Here is a 13,324-nt window from a genome sequence, read left to right on the forward strand (position 1 = left end):
TCTCGATGCTAAGCCTGAAAGTTTTCCTGCGTAGTCATCCACCGTGTCTGTGTCTGTCATCTTCAGTTTGTCGAACTCAGACATCAAAGTTTGTAACCTTGCTTCTCTCACGCGATCAGCACCTAGGTTACGGGATTTGATAGCTTCCCAAATCTTCTTCGATGTATCATGTTCTCCAATCTGAAGTATTAGCGCCTCCGGGACTGATTGAAAGATTAGAGCAATCGCCATATTGTTCTTCTTTGCATCGTTACTCCCTGGATCAATTGTATCCCAAACTTCGTATAAACGAAGCATCACTTTCATTCGCATCGACCATACGGTGTAGTTGGTCGATGTTAGCATCGGACATCGTATGTCCTTCTTCATCTCAAGACCTTTATCACGTGCTTGAGAATCGTCTCCCATGTTTTGATCGAAGTTACAACTCCTCTTGTAAACGACCTTCGAAAGCTAGAGTTCTGATACCAATTAAAGTTGCACAAACACAAAGATTATAAGAACTTTTCTTCTTATTAGATTTAGAAACTCTCTCAAAACTAAACCTTTCAATGTGTTTCTCTTGATGGAACATCTCTCCATGAGAACTCTTTATATAGAAAGAAGCTACATATTTTCCTAAGGGCGAAGCTACATCTTTTCCTAATAATAATATGGAAACATTCCTAAGCTCGATATGTTTTCTTTTTTCCTTAATCCATCAAACTTCACTTTAATGAATTAACTTCACTCCTCAAGTTAATTGGAATTATCCAACATCGTTTTTTCTGTGACCAAATATTTCTAGCCTAACTCTTAATCTAACAGATAAAAAAAACCTTGCTTCCATCCAACAAACTCATATAAAAATATACTCAACTCTTCTTTAATCGTTACAAAAGAGTTCGACTATAAAATGTCGTTTTAAGCTATGTGTGTTTTCTGTTTATTAAAGTGAGCTATGTTATTTAGCAAAAAAAAAAAAAAAAAAAATGAAGCTATGTTATGTTTCACTATGACCAAGTGTATGCAGGTACATATCCAAAATTAAATCTTACGGGAGATAAAACAAATAAGTTAATGGGTACCCATTTGCATATCATATATTCTTTAAAAAAATTATATTATATTATTAATAAATCCATGGTATGAATCGATTACAAAATTACATCAAAGAACCTGTTTCTAAACTCAACGTATTAAACTTTTCTTACATAAATCTACTGGTGCGATCCACCTAACGGCGAGCTAATGTCGTTTTCAACCGGAGGAGACCTAACTTGTGAAGAGAGTTACCCGCATTGCCGGTACTTCCCGAATCTAGGAGACTGTACAATTATCTTAGTTAGTCTTCCAACCAGAGCAGCTGAAAAACAAAATTTTCGGCAATCAAGAATTTAATCCTATCAGTCGACTTTACAATATCAGGATAACGGGGAAGGGAGAAGGGCACTCAACATTTGCATCCTATGTTTGTGTATATATATATATATATATATATTTTTTTTTTTTGTCAACTCTATGTTTGTGTATATATATATGCATAAACAAAAAAAAATAATGAATGAATGTTCTTATATAGGTTGTATATATCTATATGTTATTGATTTTTTTGTCATATAATCTGTGTATATAAGCAATTATTAGAAACATTTTATCCTATCATTTTTTCCATTGACCAAAACTTCAATGAGATTTTGTACACCATTATGTAGAGAATAGAGATCATAAGATTGAGTCGCGTGAGATTATTTAAATCATATCCTTCTCATTACGTATTTAATTAATGGATTTGACCAAAATAATCATCGACCTTTTGATTTTTACAAAAGAGACTTACATTTCGTGAGTCTTACTACTAGCTAGGATCAATCAAAATCTTGTACTTTATACAAAAAATAATAATTAATTAACATGTCCTATCCCAATGCGTAATTTATATATTATAATGTAGGGTTACGCGTAATTAAACACTACACATGTAACGCAAGCAAAGAGGCCACAAGAGGGCATGTTTGCCTCGGTTTACTTGGACATTTTTTTTTTTTATATAATGTTTTTTCTTTCGTAATAATAATTTCCTCGTATATTTGAGTTTAATTTGTATATGTTAATAGCTTGTAAAGTACATAAAGTTAAAATTTAAACTAATCTCATAAAACGCTACCAAGCACGTCTTAATAATTCTCATACCTCGACTAAACTGTAAATCGCTATACACCAAACAATCTAGCTCTGCAAGTTGAATCTTCTGCTATTAACCAAAACTTCAAATTTTATGTGTTTTCTCCATATTCTCACAATCAATAATTAAATCAAGATTTGGTGAACATCATAACCACCATATGTTGACCCTGAACATATAATTTCGACACTTAACAACAATAATGTATATATATGTTATACGAATTAAAGTTATGCTATATAATATTAGTTTCTGTCGGTATGCTCAATTCAAGAGAATGATTTGTAATGACTAATGAGTAATGATGAATACATGGAGCCTCTTTTGTATTTGTATAACTAAAAATGCTACTAATTTACTATAAACATAGCTTAAGGGTTCAGAAAAGGTTTCGGGAGACGAAGCATATGGTGGGTTGGACCGATTATGTTTAAAACCAAGTTGACCAAAAAAAAAGATTAATGTTGTGTGGTCCGTTATTTTACCACAAACCATAAACCATCAACAACTCTTTCTTAATACCTCATATTCATAATTGAGTGTACTTTATCTGACTGGGCTCATATCAGAATTATCATGTTCTTTTCTTTTGATCTTGATGTGCTGCTAATGGATTCAAATTTTGGTATTTTCAGGAGATCATTTGACTTCATATTCTTAGTTATTGTCTTGTGTATTTGTACGAAACGAAAATTTCTTTTAATGTGAACAGTTTTTATATGTAAAATAACTTATTTGAATGCCAACAAATTGCTACAAAAAAAAAAAGAATGCAAACAAACAAAAGTGAGAGATTATCATTATACATAAAATTTAAGAAATGTTATACTGTAAAGGATATTTCACCAGTTGTATCACACTCACATTTAGTGAAAAAATTGAAGGTTAAATTAATATTTCAATTCCAAATTACTATTAAGAAAACTGTTCATCTATTGGCTATATTTTCCAATTCCAAAATACTCTTCACTTATGCTGAAAAAATGTTCATTGTTATCCAAACACTATTCTAAGATAATGCCTCACTAAAACTCTAACGCAGACTAGGCTCGCCTGGGACGAGACTATTCAGGCAGTTTGGGTTCAGGTTCATTGCTGCTGCTTGCTTGACGAGTTTTGCTCTGATCATTCTATGATATTCATATTATAAAGTTTTATATTTGTAATCCCTCTTAAGAAAATCTCTACATCTGAAGAACAATATATATATGCATCGTTTAACTATATATGTTTTATTACAACTTGTAAATATTTAAAAGAAAAGAAAACACATAACAACACATCTCATTAGTTTTATTATATTGTTAGTCCATTTGCTAACATCACATAGATATAACTTAATATCGCTCATCTTTATTTAAATAATCAAGCTGCAACTGCGTCGATGGGAGCTTCCGCTACTAATGATGGAACATTTTCATTGGTCATCATGTTACCACATCCTCCACCGCACCCACCGCATCCAGTGGAACCGCCAGTGCAGGAGCCGCCACCTGTGGTAACATTTTCATTGGTCATCATATTACCACATCTTCCACCGCCTCCTCCGCACCCACTGCCACTGCCACATCCTCCACATCCACCACAACCACCACAATGACCACCTTCTTCTTCCACCATGTTCCCACTGTTAAGCTCCTTGGACAAGCACCTAGCACCGCCATTGATCTTCACATGCATCATTGTTTCTTCTTCTAGCTTCACAGTTATTCCATTACCTTTCACTATGTCTTGATCAGCTCCACAAAAGCTTTCCTTCTTAAGAAGATCATTGAGTATGAAAGCAGATACTAATCCAGGCAAAACCAACCATTTCTCATTAGCCTGCATGCATATCCAAACAAACCCTAAGTCATAATAATAAGTAAACGAAATGCGTTTTGAGTTTCAAAGTTGCTAAATAAACGTTACCTCAAAAGAACCAAACTTCAAGTCTAGCAACCCCACAGCTTTACCATAAGGATGCTGCTTTGAGAATTCGACAGCTGTCAAGAAATCTTGCTCACTTCTTAGCTTTGCCCAATGTTTTGTCTCATACTCCAGCTTCCTTCCATAATAAACTTTCACCATTCTCACACCTAAAATCTCAAACACAGGACCATCAGGGTTGTTTGTTTGCTTAAGTGACCATTTTGCGTCAAGCAAAGACCAGACACACCCATCATAAGTTGCCAGAACAAGAGTTTCACCACTCGCTTTCACACCAATCACTTGTCTTGCATTGTTGTGGTTCCTCATATGGAGACTTATCACTTCTGTTTCTGTCTCATCAACAACTCGTGTGGAACTAGAGTCATTCAGAGATGGTCTTGCTTGAACCAAGTGGAGAACTGTCGGGCTACGAGTTGGTGGAGTGAAGGAGACAGCAACTCGTAGAGAGATGGCTTTTCCCCTTTGAACTGGTGTTGTTAACTCCAACCACTTCTCAACAGAGAGTCTAGTAACCGGAGAAAGAAACTCAGAAAGTGACAAAGAAGCAGAACCTAATAAGGTTTTAGACTTAGAAGACATTAGTTGGAAACTAAGCTCTCCTGTAGGTTCACACTTGAACATAGCAACTTGCCTTTCACCACAAGCCGTAAGCTTACGCTCAGTGTTAAACAGAGAATCAGGTTGTGTTTTGCTGAACACAACAAAGACATTTCCTTGATGAGTGTCTGGTAAGTTTTTGACCCCAACAATCTCCAAGACAACCTCAGTGACTTGCACCTCTGGAAACTTGATTGCATCCTCTTTCGAAGGTAACTTCTTTCCCAAGAAAATATAAGGAGAAGTTGTGACTGGCTTTGGGGTGTCACCTCGGTTCATAGCACCGGCTTTCCAATACCTTCGACCAAATGTTTCCTCCCACAGAGAAGTAGTTCCAGAGAAACCAGTGTCAAGCTTCTTACCTTTGCTACGGTCAGAGTCTGTATCATCATGCTCCAAGACATTACCAATCATCTTGGTCAAGTCCTTGCAGTAAGAGACAGCGTGGAGCTGGTGTGTGTGCCAGATAAGATCTATGTCGTAAGTCGGAACACAGAAAAGCTTAATGGAATTTTCTCTGTTTCTCTTGATCAAGTAAAGAAACGCTTTGTATCTAGCCACAGCTTCTTGTAGGAAGACTTCATTGTCTACATGAGCTCTTGATACCTGTAAGAAGAGATGCACAAACTATTAGAGAACCTTGCATTGCAAGAAAAGCGACCGTGAGCATTTTTTTTTTTTTTTTACCTGGTAGTAAAATGGACATTGCCTCTTGACAGCTGAAACAAGATCATAAGTGGTGGTGCGTTTCTCAAGAACTGGCTCTGAGATGGCCTTATCCAAGTCAAGGTCATAAGGCTCCATAGGGTACAATCTCTTCCATAGATTCTCAGTTTGTAAATTGCAGCTTCCATTTACGGAAGATAAAACGCCAGAATTGTCAAGGACTCTCCCATAGAGTTCCTCACAATCAGTCTTGTACCTCACCTGAAATGGTTAACAAAAAAAAAGGTTATATGTAACAACCTTGCTCCCGGAGAGTATATTTAAATTTTTTGGAACTAGTGTTTTAAACTTGGATAATGTGTAGAAATTTTGATAAGAACATTCTTATTGTAACACTAGTTAGTCTCAAATTTCATTACTAAAAGTATTTTTTTTTTTTTAGAATTTTGACGTGTTTTCAAAGATTTATAGGTAATGATGTTTTATAGATATCAGACCAAGAATTGAGATCATCAATATCAAGAGTTACCGGATTAAGCCTGTGGCAATGCCAAACCCATTCACAGTCAAGAGGAGGGACTAATGGTCCTTGGCAGGTCGAAGAAGACTCAGTGTAGTTTGCGAGCAAAGGAAGCCAGTAAGCATTGTATCTGAACAAGAACAAAAATCACCACGCTAGTCAAGTTTTGAAACAAGAACCATAATTTATTTAGATTCATCATAAGTAGAACCTAGCTGTGTTACCACCTGTAGATGGCTCTTTCAAGTGCAGGGCCGTCGTAGAGCCCCCGGTTCCGGTCAACAGTTCCGAGGAACTGAAGCTGTTGTTTGGATGCAGAGAAGAGGTCAACGCTTATCTCTATCTTCTGGGCTTCGAGCCACTTCAGTTCTTGATCCATTTCCTTGTCCATATCTTTCAAACTCTCACCTGCAGAAGAAGCTAACTCGAGTCGAGTTTGACAAGAGAAGTCTTCAAAAGCCGTTATTTATAGCGGTTTCTTGTTAACCAAGTCACTGTCCGTTTTATAATTTTGGTTTTTTTTTAATAATCTTACGAATATTATTAGCAGATTTCTTCTGTAATTAATTTTCAACATTTAATACATTATTTTATATCAAAGTAGCTTGCAGCGTTTATTTTATTTTATTTTTGTAAACATTTCCATGTTTGTTTTAAGAAGTTATTTTAACTTTAGGCATTGATTCATTCTACACAGAAGTTACGATTAAAATTTTACTTAGGTTTTACATTTATCAATTTAAACAAATTAGTGATTATCAAAATTAATAAAAAGAATTCTCAAAGGTGGAAATAACGTGACATGATCGCATCAATTGACCTTGGAGGAACAAAAAGCATGTTCATAGTTTTGCTGGACAATGTGGCCTTTTTTCAGTTTAAGAGTTCCACAAGTAATTCAATTAAAAAACACACTGCCTACAACATGACCAAGACTTCTTCTTTTTTTTTTAACTTATCTTTTGCATTTTAAGAAACTTTGATTCTAGTGGAAAATAACTCAGAAATCCACACAAGTAATTCAATTATATAATCTATCTTCAATTCTTCCTCATCCAGTAACATATATAGTCCTTCAATTTATATCGTAGTTTAGGAAAAGAGTAGCTGACCACCTCCTCCAATAACTGATCATTGATGCAGGCTATATATATATATATTTGTGTATCATAAAATAGAGTACATGTATCATCATCATCTAAGTTAGTTCTCAAACCCAATTGTTGGAAACTGCATAGCGAATTCTTCTACTTCATGACGCAGCTTGGCAATCTCTGATTGAATGGTTGAAGAAGATTCCATTGCTAACACAAAATCTTTCATCTTGGTTCCTGCTTTTTTAAAACACAACAAACGAGTTCTAGCATTTGTTTATATGAAAACCATAGAATCATTTGATCAGACAAATGAATCAACCCTGAGCTTCAGATTTGACTTTGAGAGCCAACTTCACAGCTTTGGCAAAGTCTTCCTCAACAAAACATCTGGAAGTGAGAGCAGGAGTACCTAATGGCAGAGAAATTTCAGGGAAAGGTTCCAAAATAAAAGCATAAGTAATTATTCTTTACCCATTCTGATTAACCATGGCAGAAACATCTCCAGGAACAGTGTTTTTGTTGGATGCAATGTGAACAGTGTTTTTTTGTCGTGCTCGCTCGGCTGTGTCCCCGCCGGTACTCTCAAACCCACCGTCCCATTAACTGGCTGGGCAAGCACCACAAGTTTTTGAAACCTCTCCTGTTCCGTTACAAGGAGATATATGAGCAAGTCATGACTTGTCCGAGTGGCGTCTTAGTTGATGCTACAACCTGTCTTTGACCACCGCATGTTTTGCTTTTGCTCCTGAACCATTGCAAGGTCACGCAGATCTCTAAACGAGATATCTCCATGACTCTATCTCTTTCTCGATACCGAACACCGCTTCTTTGAAATCCAAGATTAGTGAGTAGTACTCGTCTTGACCGTCGATGGCTTATTTCGCGGGTTTATTTCGGACGGCTCTTGGTTTATAAATTACCCTATCGGGTTAAAAAGCTAAGTAACAAAACAAAACAAAAATGAAAGCTTTCAAAACATAAGAAGATTATTATGCAATCTAAGAATCCAGCTCTACAAAGCAAATCAACCAAGCATCCATATATAATGCTCTGGCTTTGGGGAATGATTATGTGTATTCTCCGGTTTTCATCAGATGGAAAATAACTTCTCCCTTCTCTACTAAACCCGTGTGGCAGCAACAAGCGTTTAAAACCATTTGATTCCAGCGCTTACAACATACTCATCATCTTCCGTAATCCACAGCGCCTATAAGATTAATAACTAAGCTAAAATATTTACAGTGGGGGCATATGTGTTTGCACACCCTTAAGCATTGTCCCCTAGCACCTGGATTGCAGGGGAATTGTACAGTTATACATTTAATCAAAGGCCTCTCGCTCCAACAGTTTCTGGTCATTTAACAAAATAATAGTGGTTGGTAAGAAAATAATAATGAATTGAGTTTGAAATATTGAAGCCTTTACAAATAATACATTTTAAGAAAATCACTAAATGTTTAGCTTACTGGATTGTTTGTCAAGATATTACATTCATTATTTTATAATTCAATCCACGAAAAAAGACAATTGTGATCTACGTAAGTAAGAATAGATAGGGTGATATATATATAGTTAATACTTAATAGACATAAACATTAATTCATAGTGTTTATCTCACCTGAATTGAATTTTACATTTAACTTACAAATATGTGTTTTACCCCAAAAATAAGGGTGTTCAATCTGATAAAACCGAACCAATTAAAACTAAACCGAATTGAAATAGAGAAAGTGGCTTGGGTTTGGTAATAAAATATACCAAATGAATTTTATTTTTAAGAAACCAGATATATGGATATGGATTGGTATATAAACCGATCCATTACAATATAGAAATATAATTATATGTTAATTATGTAAGATCACTAAGAATTTATACATGTGTTACAAAAAAATTAAGAATATATACATAATTTATTTTATTGATATGGTCTTCATAGTTAAAATGTTTATTTTAGTAATTTAATATTTTGGTTTAAGTTAAAAAGCTATGATTCATTTTTATTAAATTAAATAAAAACATAAATTTTACCTTTTTGTTAACAAATATGTGTGCTAATATTTAGTTATTTATAATATTATGGATTACTAATTGTTATTATTTTTATTCTATTAAAACTATTATAATTATTAACTTAATATGTTTACTAATTATTTTAAATAGTAAAAGATAAAGGGGAAATAGGCAATTTTAATACCAAAAATTTTCATGTTATATTAAAGCCGATTTCTAATCATATAAACAAAATTCATAAAATATTTTAAAAGATAAATAAATTTATGGTTTTTTGATATAAAATCGAATAAACCAAAAACCGATAGTATATAAACCGAACCAAAGCAAAGTAAATATTGTAGCTATTTTTTATAAACCCGAAATACCAAAAAATCAGGCCTAAACTGAATTGATATCCGGATTGAACGCCCCTACCCAAAAATAACTTTAAATTGTGTAGATATAATTTGTATTTTTCGGGTGTTGAATGTTATCTGAAAATTTTATTTTTCTAAAACTAATAATTGATAATTTAATATTTTACTTTTCTTTTGTATTTTTTTTGACAACAAACATGCACAGACTCATGTTGACTCTGTAAACTAGATCGGTAATTCTGCATCCATATGAACGACGAAATACAGTTGTTTCCTAGTACTGCATGTTAAGTTATCCGTCCATAAACCAACAACAGTACGTGAAACTTGGAAGTGCATATTGTAATTAAGAGAAGAAACGTGGACCAATCACATCGCATGGAGATAATTACCTGTTGGTATTAACATGGAGATCATCACAAAAGTGATGAACAATTGTACAATTTGGCCATTCTTTGTCTTTTATTCTTTATTATCTCTTTGGTTCTTTAAAATTGATGAGATTTAGTTGTCTTTAATCATCTGACTGTATGTTATATATAAAGAGGTTTCATTTTTATTTTTAGGAATGATTTATGAACAAGAGTGGTCCGTAATAAGTGCCTATAGAATAGTTACAAACAAAAAATGATGCAAATCTTATGATCTTAGAATGTTTAATTTTCATAAAATTAAAAATTAGTTTTAAATAACTACTAGATTTTGATGAGAGTTTTGAAACTGAAACTTTTTGGGTGGAGAAAATTATTATTTAATGGAATTATAAAGTTGTAACTCATTTAAATATTTTTAGGTTATTTGCAAAACTCATGTTTAAATTCATATTAATTGATTATTTAGTTGTTTTTTATTAAATATTTTAAGTTTTTGGTCTTTAAAGAAAATTGTGACTGCACCATGCATACTATTATTATTTTACTTTAAATCATAAAAATTAGATGAAGTTAAATAGTTTTTTGACAAATCTGTTGATTTTAAAATCAAACAGATAGATTTCCAGAATCAATAATATATATTTGCAATTGAAGTTCTAGTTATGCCTCTTCAAGCATATACTCCAACAGAAAATTAATAGCACCAGTAAGTAATACAACATCTAATTCATCATCTTTATGCTACGTATATTTCTCTTTTTCTTTTCAAGTTTTTTTTGTTATTGAGGAAATTCTGGATTTATGTTTGTGAATGTATAAACTTGACAAAAGGTCCCTTAACAAAAATAAATTGTCAAAAGGAGTTTAAGAACCTATCAAAACAATCGTGAACACATTGCTAAGTTTGACAACATACAATTTTTTTTGTTTCATTTGATGATAGTGTTTCTTCTTGATATGTTATTGCTTCTATTATTTGAATCACAGTAATTCACTATGTTTGTATGAAAGACATGTTTCGTGCCAACTCATTTGATAGTGGAGACTTCAATAACAAAACTCGACCACTTTCTCTTTTGTCACAGCCACCGTTTTACTTGCCGGAATCTCAACAAAATAATAACCGGCATTTATTAGAGCACAAAAATATAAAAATTAATTATAAATAATATAAATCCAATCAAAATAACATGGTTTTACTCAATATTTGCTCCTTTGTATTTTACTCTTAGTAGGATTTATTGGTTGTTGTATTTTAATGGATTTGAAAATCCGAACTAAATCTAATGTTATTGGTTCTATGATTTTAAAATTTGTATTAAAATCATGTGTTATTAGTTTAATGATTCATAAATTCTACATTAAATCAAGTGTTATTCAATCGTACGGATTTACTAATATATTTGATTTTATAATGGATTTGAATGGATTTGTTTAGATTTTTTAGTTAAAAATACAAAGACTCAAATCTGAGGGAAAACCTCCGGATTTGCATATTTTTACTTGAATTTATAAATACTATATGGATTTCTAAATCAGTCAAAATATATAAACCAATAACACCTCCTAAACTTATTTATAAATCCACTCAAATCCACATCTAAATCAAATCCTTAAACAAATTTGTGTTATTGAATAACACATGATTCTACAATGTTTTTAAATCATAGAACCAATAACAATAGATTTGAAATTATATTTTAAAATAACAGAACCAATAACCTTAGATTTGACTTACATTTTCAACTAGTGCTACTAAAGAAAAGAGGAGAGGTGGGTTACCTGTTTAATTAATCAAGTATCAACTAAATCGGTTTTAATTACGAGGTCAAACTCAAATTAAAGGAAACATAACAATCTTCAAATAAATTAAGATTTTAAATAGAAAAATACAATTAGACAAGCTTCAGGTGGCTTCTTCTAAGCTTAGAAACCCTGAAGCCTTGTAAAAAGACTATAGGACGATCTTTTTACTTTCTTGATATAAAAGTATTCTTAGTTCCGACAAGAAGCAATGTCTTAACAGTAACAGAGATAATAAAACACTTCGGTGACATGATTAAGGGAGAAGATGAGTGGCCTTCAATAACGTCACTTGTTGATCTTGACAGGAGATATCAAGCTTGTTAACATGAGTCTCTTAGCATTGTCATTAGGACGAATCATTGCGTCTGTGCAAAGAAAAGACTTCAAGTGTTTGTACATCTCCTTTGGTCTCTCTTCATTAATCGCATGTCCTGTTTTCTTTAGTAACACTAGTTGTGCTTTGTTTTCCCCCAAATGTCTGAAACCAAGAACAAGGAAGCAATTAATCATATAATTGTGTAAATGATGGTTTGGTGAATGAGATAGGCTAACCTCTTCAATCTGTGTGCTAATTCCACTGGGAATACTTGATCTTCCTCTCCCCATATCATCAATATAGGCTATAAATTAGAACATTCAGTGATTATAGAGACAAATTAGACCAAGATTTGAAGATGCATTGATAGATGAGAGACCTGTGCTATCTTGGGAAGATCAGCGAATCTTCTACCTTTATGTAGAGCTTCCACAAGTTCTTTTCTTTCTAGAAGATAATCTCTACACATCACCTTTCAACAAAGAAAGCAACCTTTTACCATAAAACATTTCCCTGGTAATCTCAAGGACCCATGAAAATGAGACTACAATTTTATTTCACACAGGGATCTATAATTAACAACTAAACAGTGGATAATTACCATTTCAAAGTATCCAAAATGTAAGTGAACATTTATGGAAACTTACATGAATGTAGTCCATGGCAAAGCAAGAAGGGATCCAAACCGGAGGTTTGTAGAAAGATAACTGGAGAAGTCGCCGGAGCATCGACGGAGACTGAGGGAACAACACGTTTGCCGCCTCCTCCGCGCTCTTCACTTTAAACATCCCATCCTCCACGTCTTTCTCCTCCAGAGCAACCCCGGCGCATATTAGCACCACCCGATCTATCCTCTCCTTAAACTGCGCCGCCATTGAGTAGGCCACGAACCCTCCGTAGCTGAGGCCAGCAACCGTCATGGTCCCAACGCCGTGAGCGTCCATCACCCTCATGACGCAGCTCGCCTGGAACGACTCAGACCGGTCGGGGCGAGTCGTGTGCGAGTCGCCGAAGAAGATGAGGTCCGGCACGTAGACGTTAAACCGGGGGATAAACCGATCGATGAACCGGTCCCACTGCCACATGGCGTTGGCTCCGATCCCGTGGAGGAGGAGGAGCGTGGGCTTGGCGTCGACGTGAGTCTGCGGGACCCAGCAGTGGACAACGGTGCCGTCGCCGAGATCGGAGGTTGATGATCGGAGACCGGCGCGAGAGAAGCTGTACTGGTAACATTTGTTACGGTAAGAAACGTAGCTGAAGCAACTAGCCATTGATTCTCTTCTCTCTTGTCTTGTGAGTTGTGAGAGTTGTAGAGAGAAAGAGACAGAATCTAAACATGGAAGTACAAAAAAAGAAAGGAAGTGATTAAACAATTATTTTTAAGAAACCAGTTTTAAATTGATAGTAATTGCGTGACATGTTATGATTCGCTTACCTTTCAGAAGCAAACAAAAAAAAGGTTATGTGATTGAGGTTTTTT

The 13,324-nt window shown here is 34.2% G+C and overlaps 2 protein-coding genes across 2 annotated transcripts; both read right to left on the reverse strand.

The window, feature by feature from the left end:
* Positions 1–3,436: 3,436 nt before the first annotated feature.
* Positions 3,437–6,333, reverse strand: LOC106305818 (glycine-rich domain-containing protein 2-like). The gene is made up of 5 exons (XM_013742214.1): positions 6,107–6,333; positions 5,889–6,009; positions 5,381–5,620; positions 4,076–5,299; positions 3,437–3,988 (listed from the first exon to the last, which is right to left on the reverse strand). The coding sequence occupies exons 1-5, from the start codon at positions 6,268–6,270 to the stop codon at positions 3,530–3,532; spliced, it is 2,208 nt and encodes a 735-aa protein (XP_013597668.1). The 5' UTR covers positions 6,271–6,333; the 3' UTR covers positions 3,437–3,529.
* Positions 6,334–11,631: 5,298 nt separating this feature from the next.
* On the reverse strand, positions 11,632–13,216 carry LOC106304106 (lipase 3). Its single transcript, XM_013740494.1, has 4 exons — positions 12,492–13,216; positions 12,224–12,316; positions 12,081–12,148; positions 11,632–12,006 (listed from the first exon to the last, which is right to left on the reverse strand). Exons 1-4 carry the CDS (start codon positions 13,113–13,115, stop codon positions 11,814–11,816), a joined length of 978 nt encoding a protein of 325 aa, XP_013595948.1. The 5' UTR covers positions 13,116–13,216; the 3' UTR covers positions 11,632–11,813.
* Between the last annotated feature and the right edge of the window lie 108 nt (positions 13,217–13,324).

This window comes from Brassica oleracea, chromosome C7 (assembly GCF_000695525.1).
Source record: "Brassica oleracea var. oleracea cultivar TO1000 chromosome C7, BOL, whole genome shotgun sequence".
Classification (NCBI taxonomy): Eukaryota; Viridiplantae; Streptophyta; class Magnoliopsida; order Brassicales; family Brassicaceae; genus Brassica; species Brassica oleracea.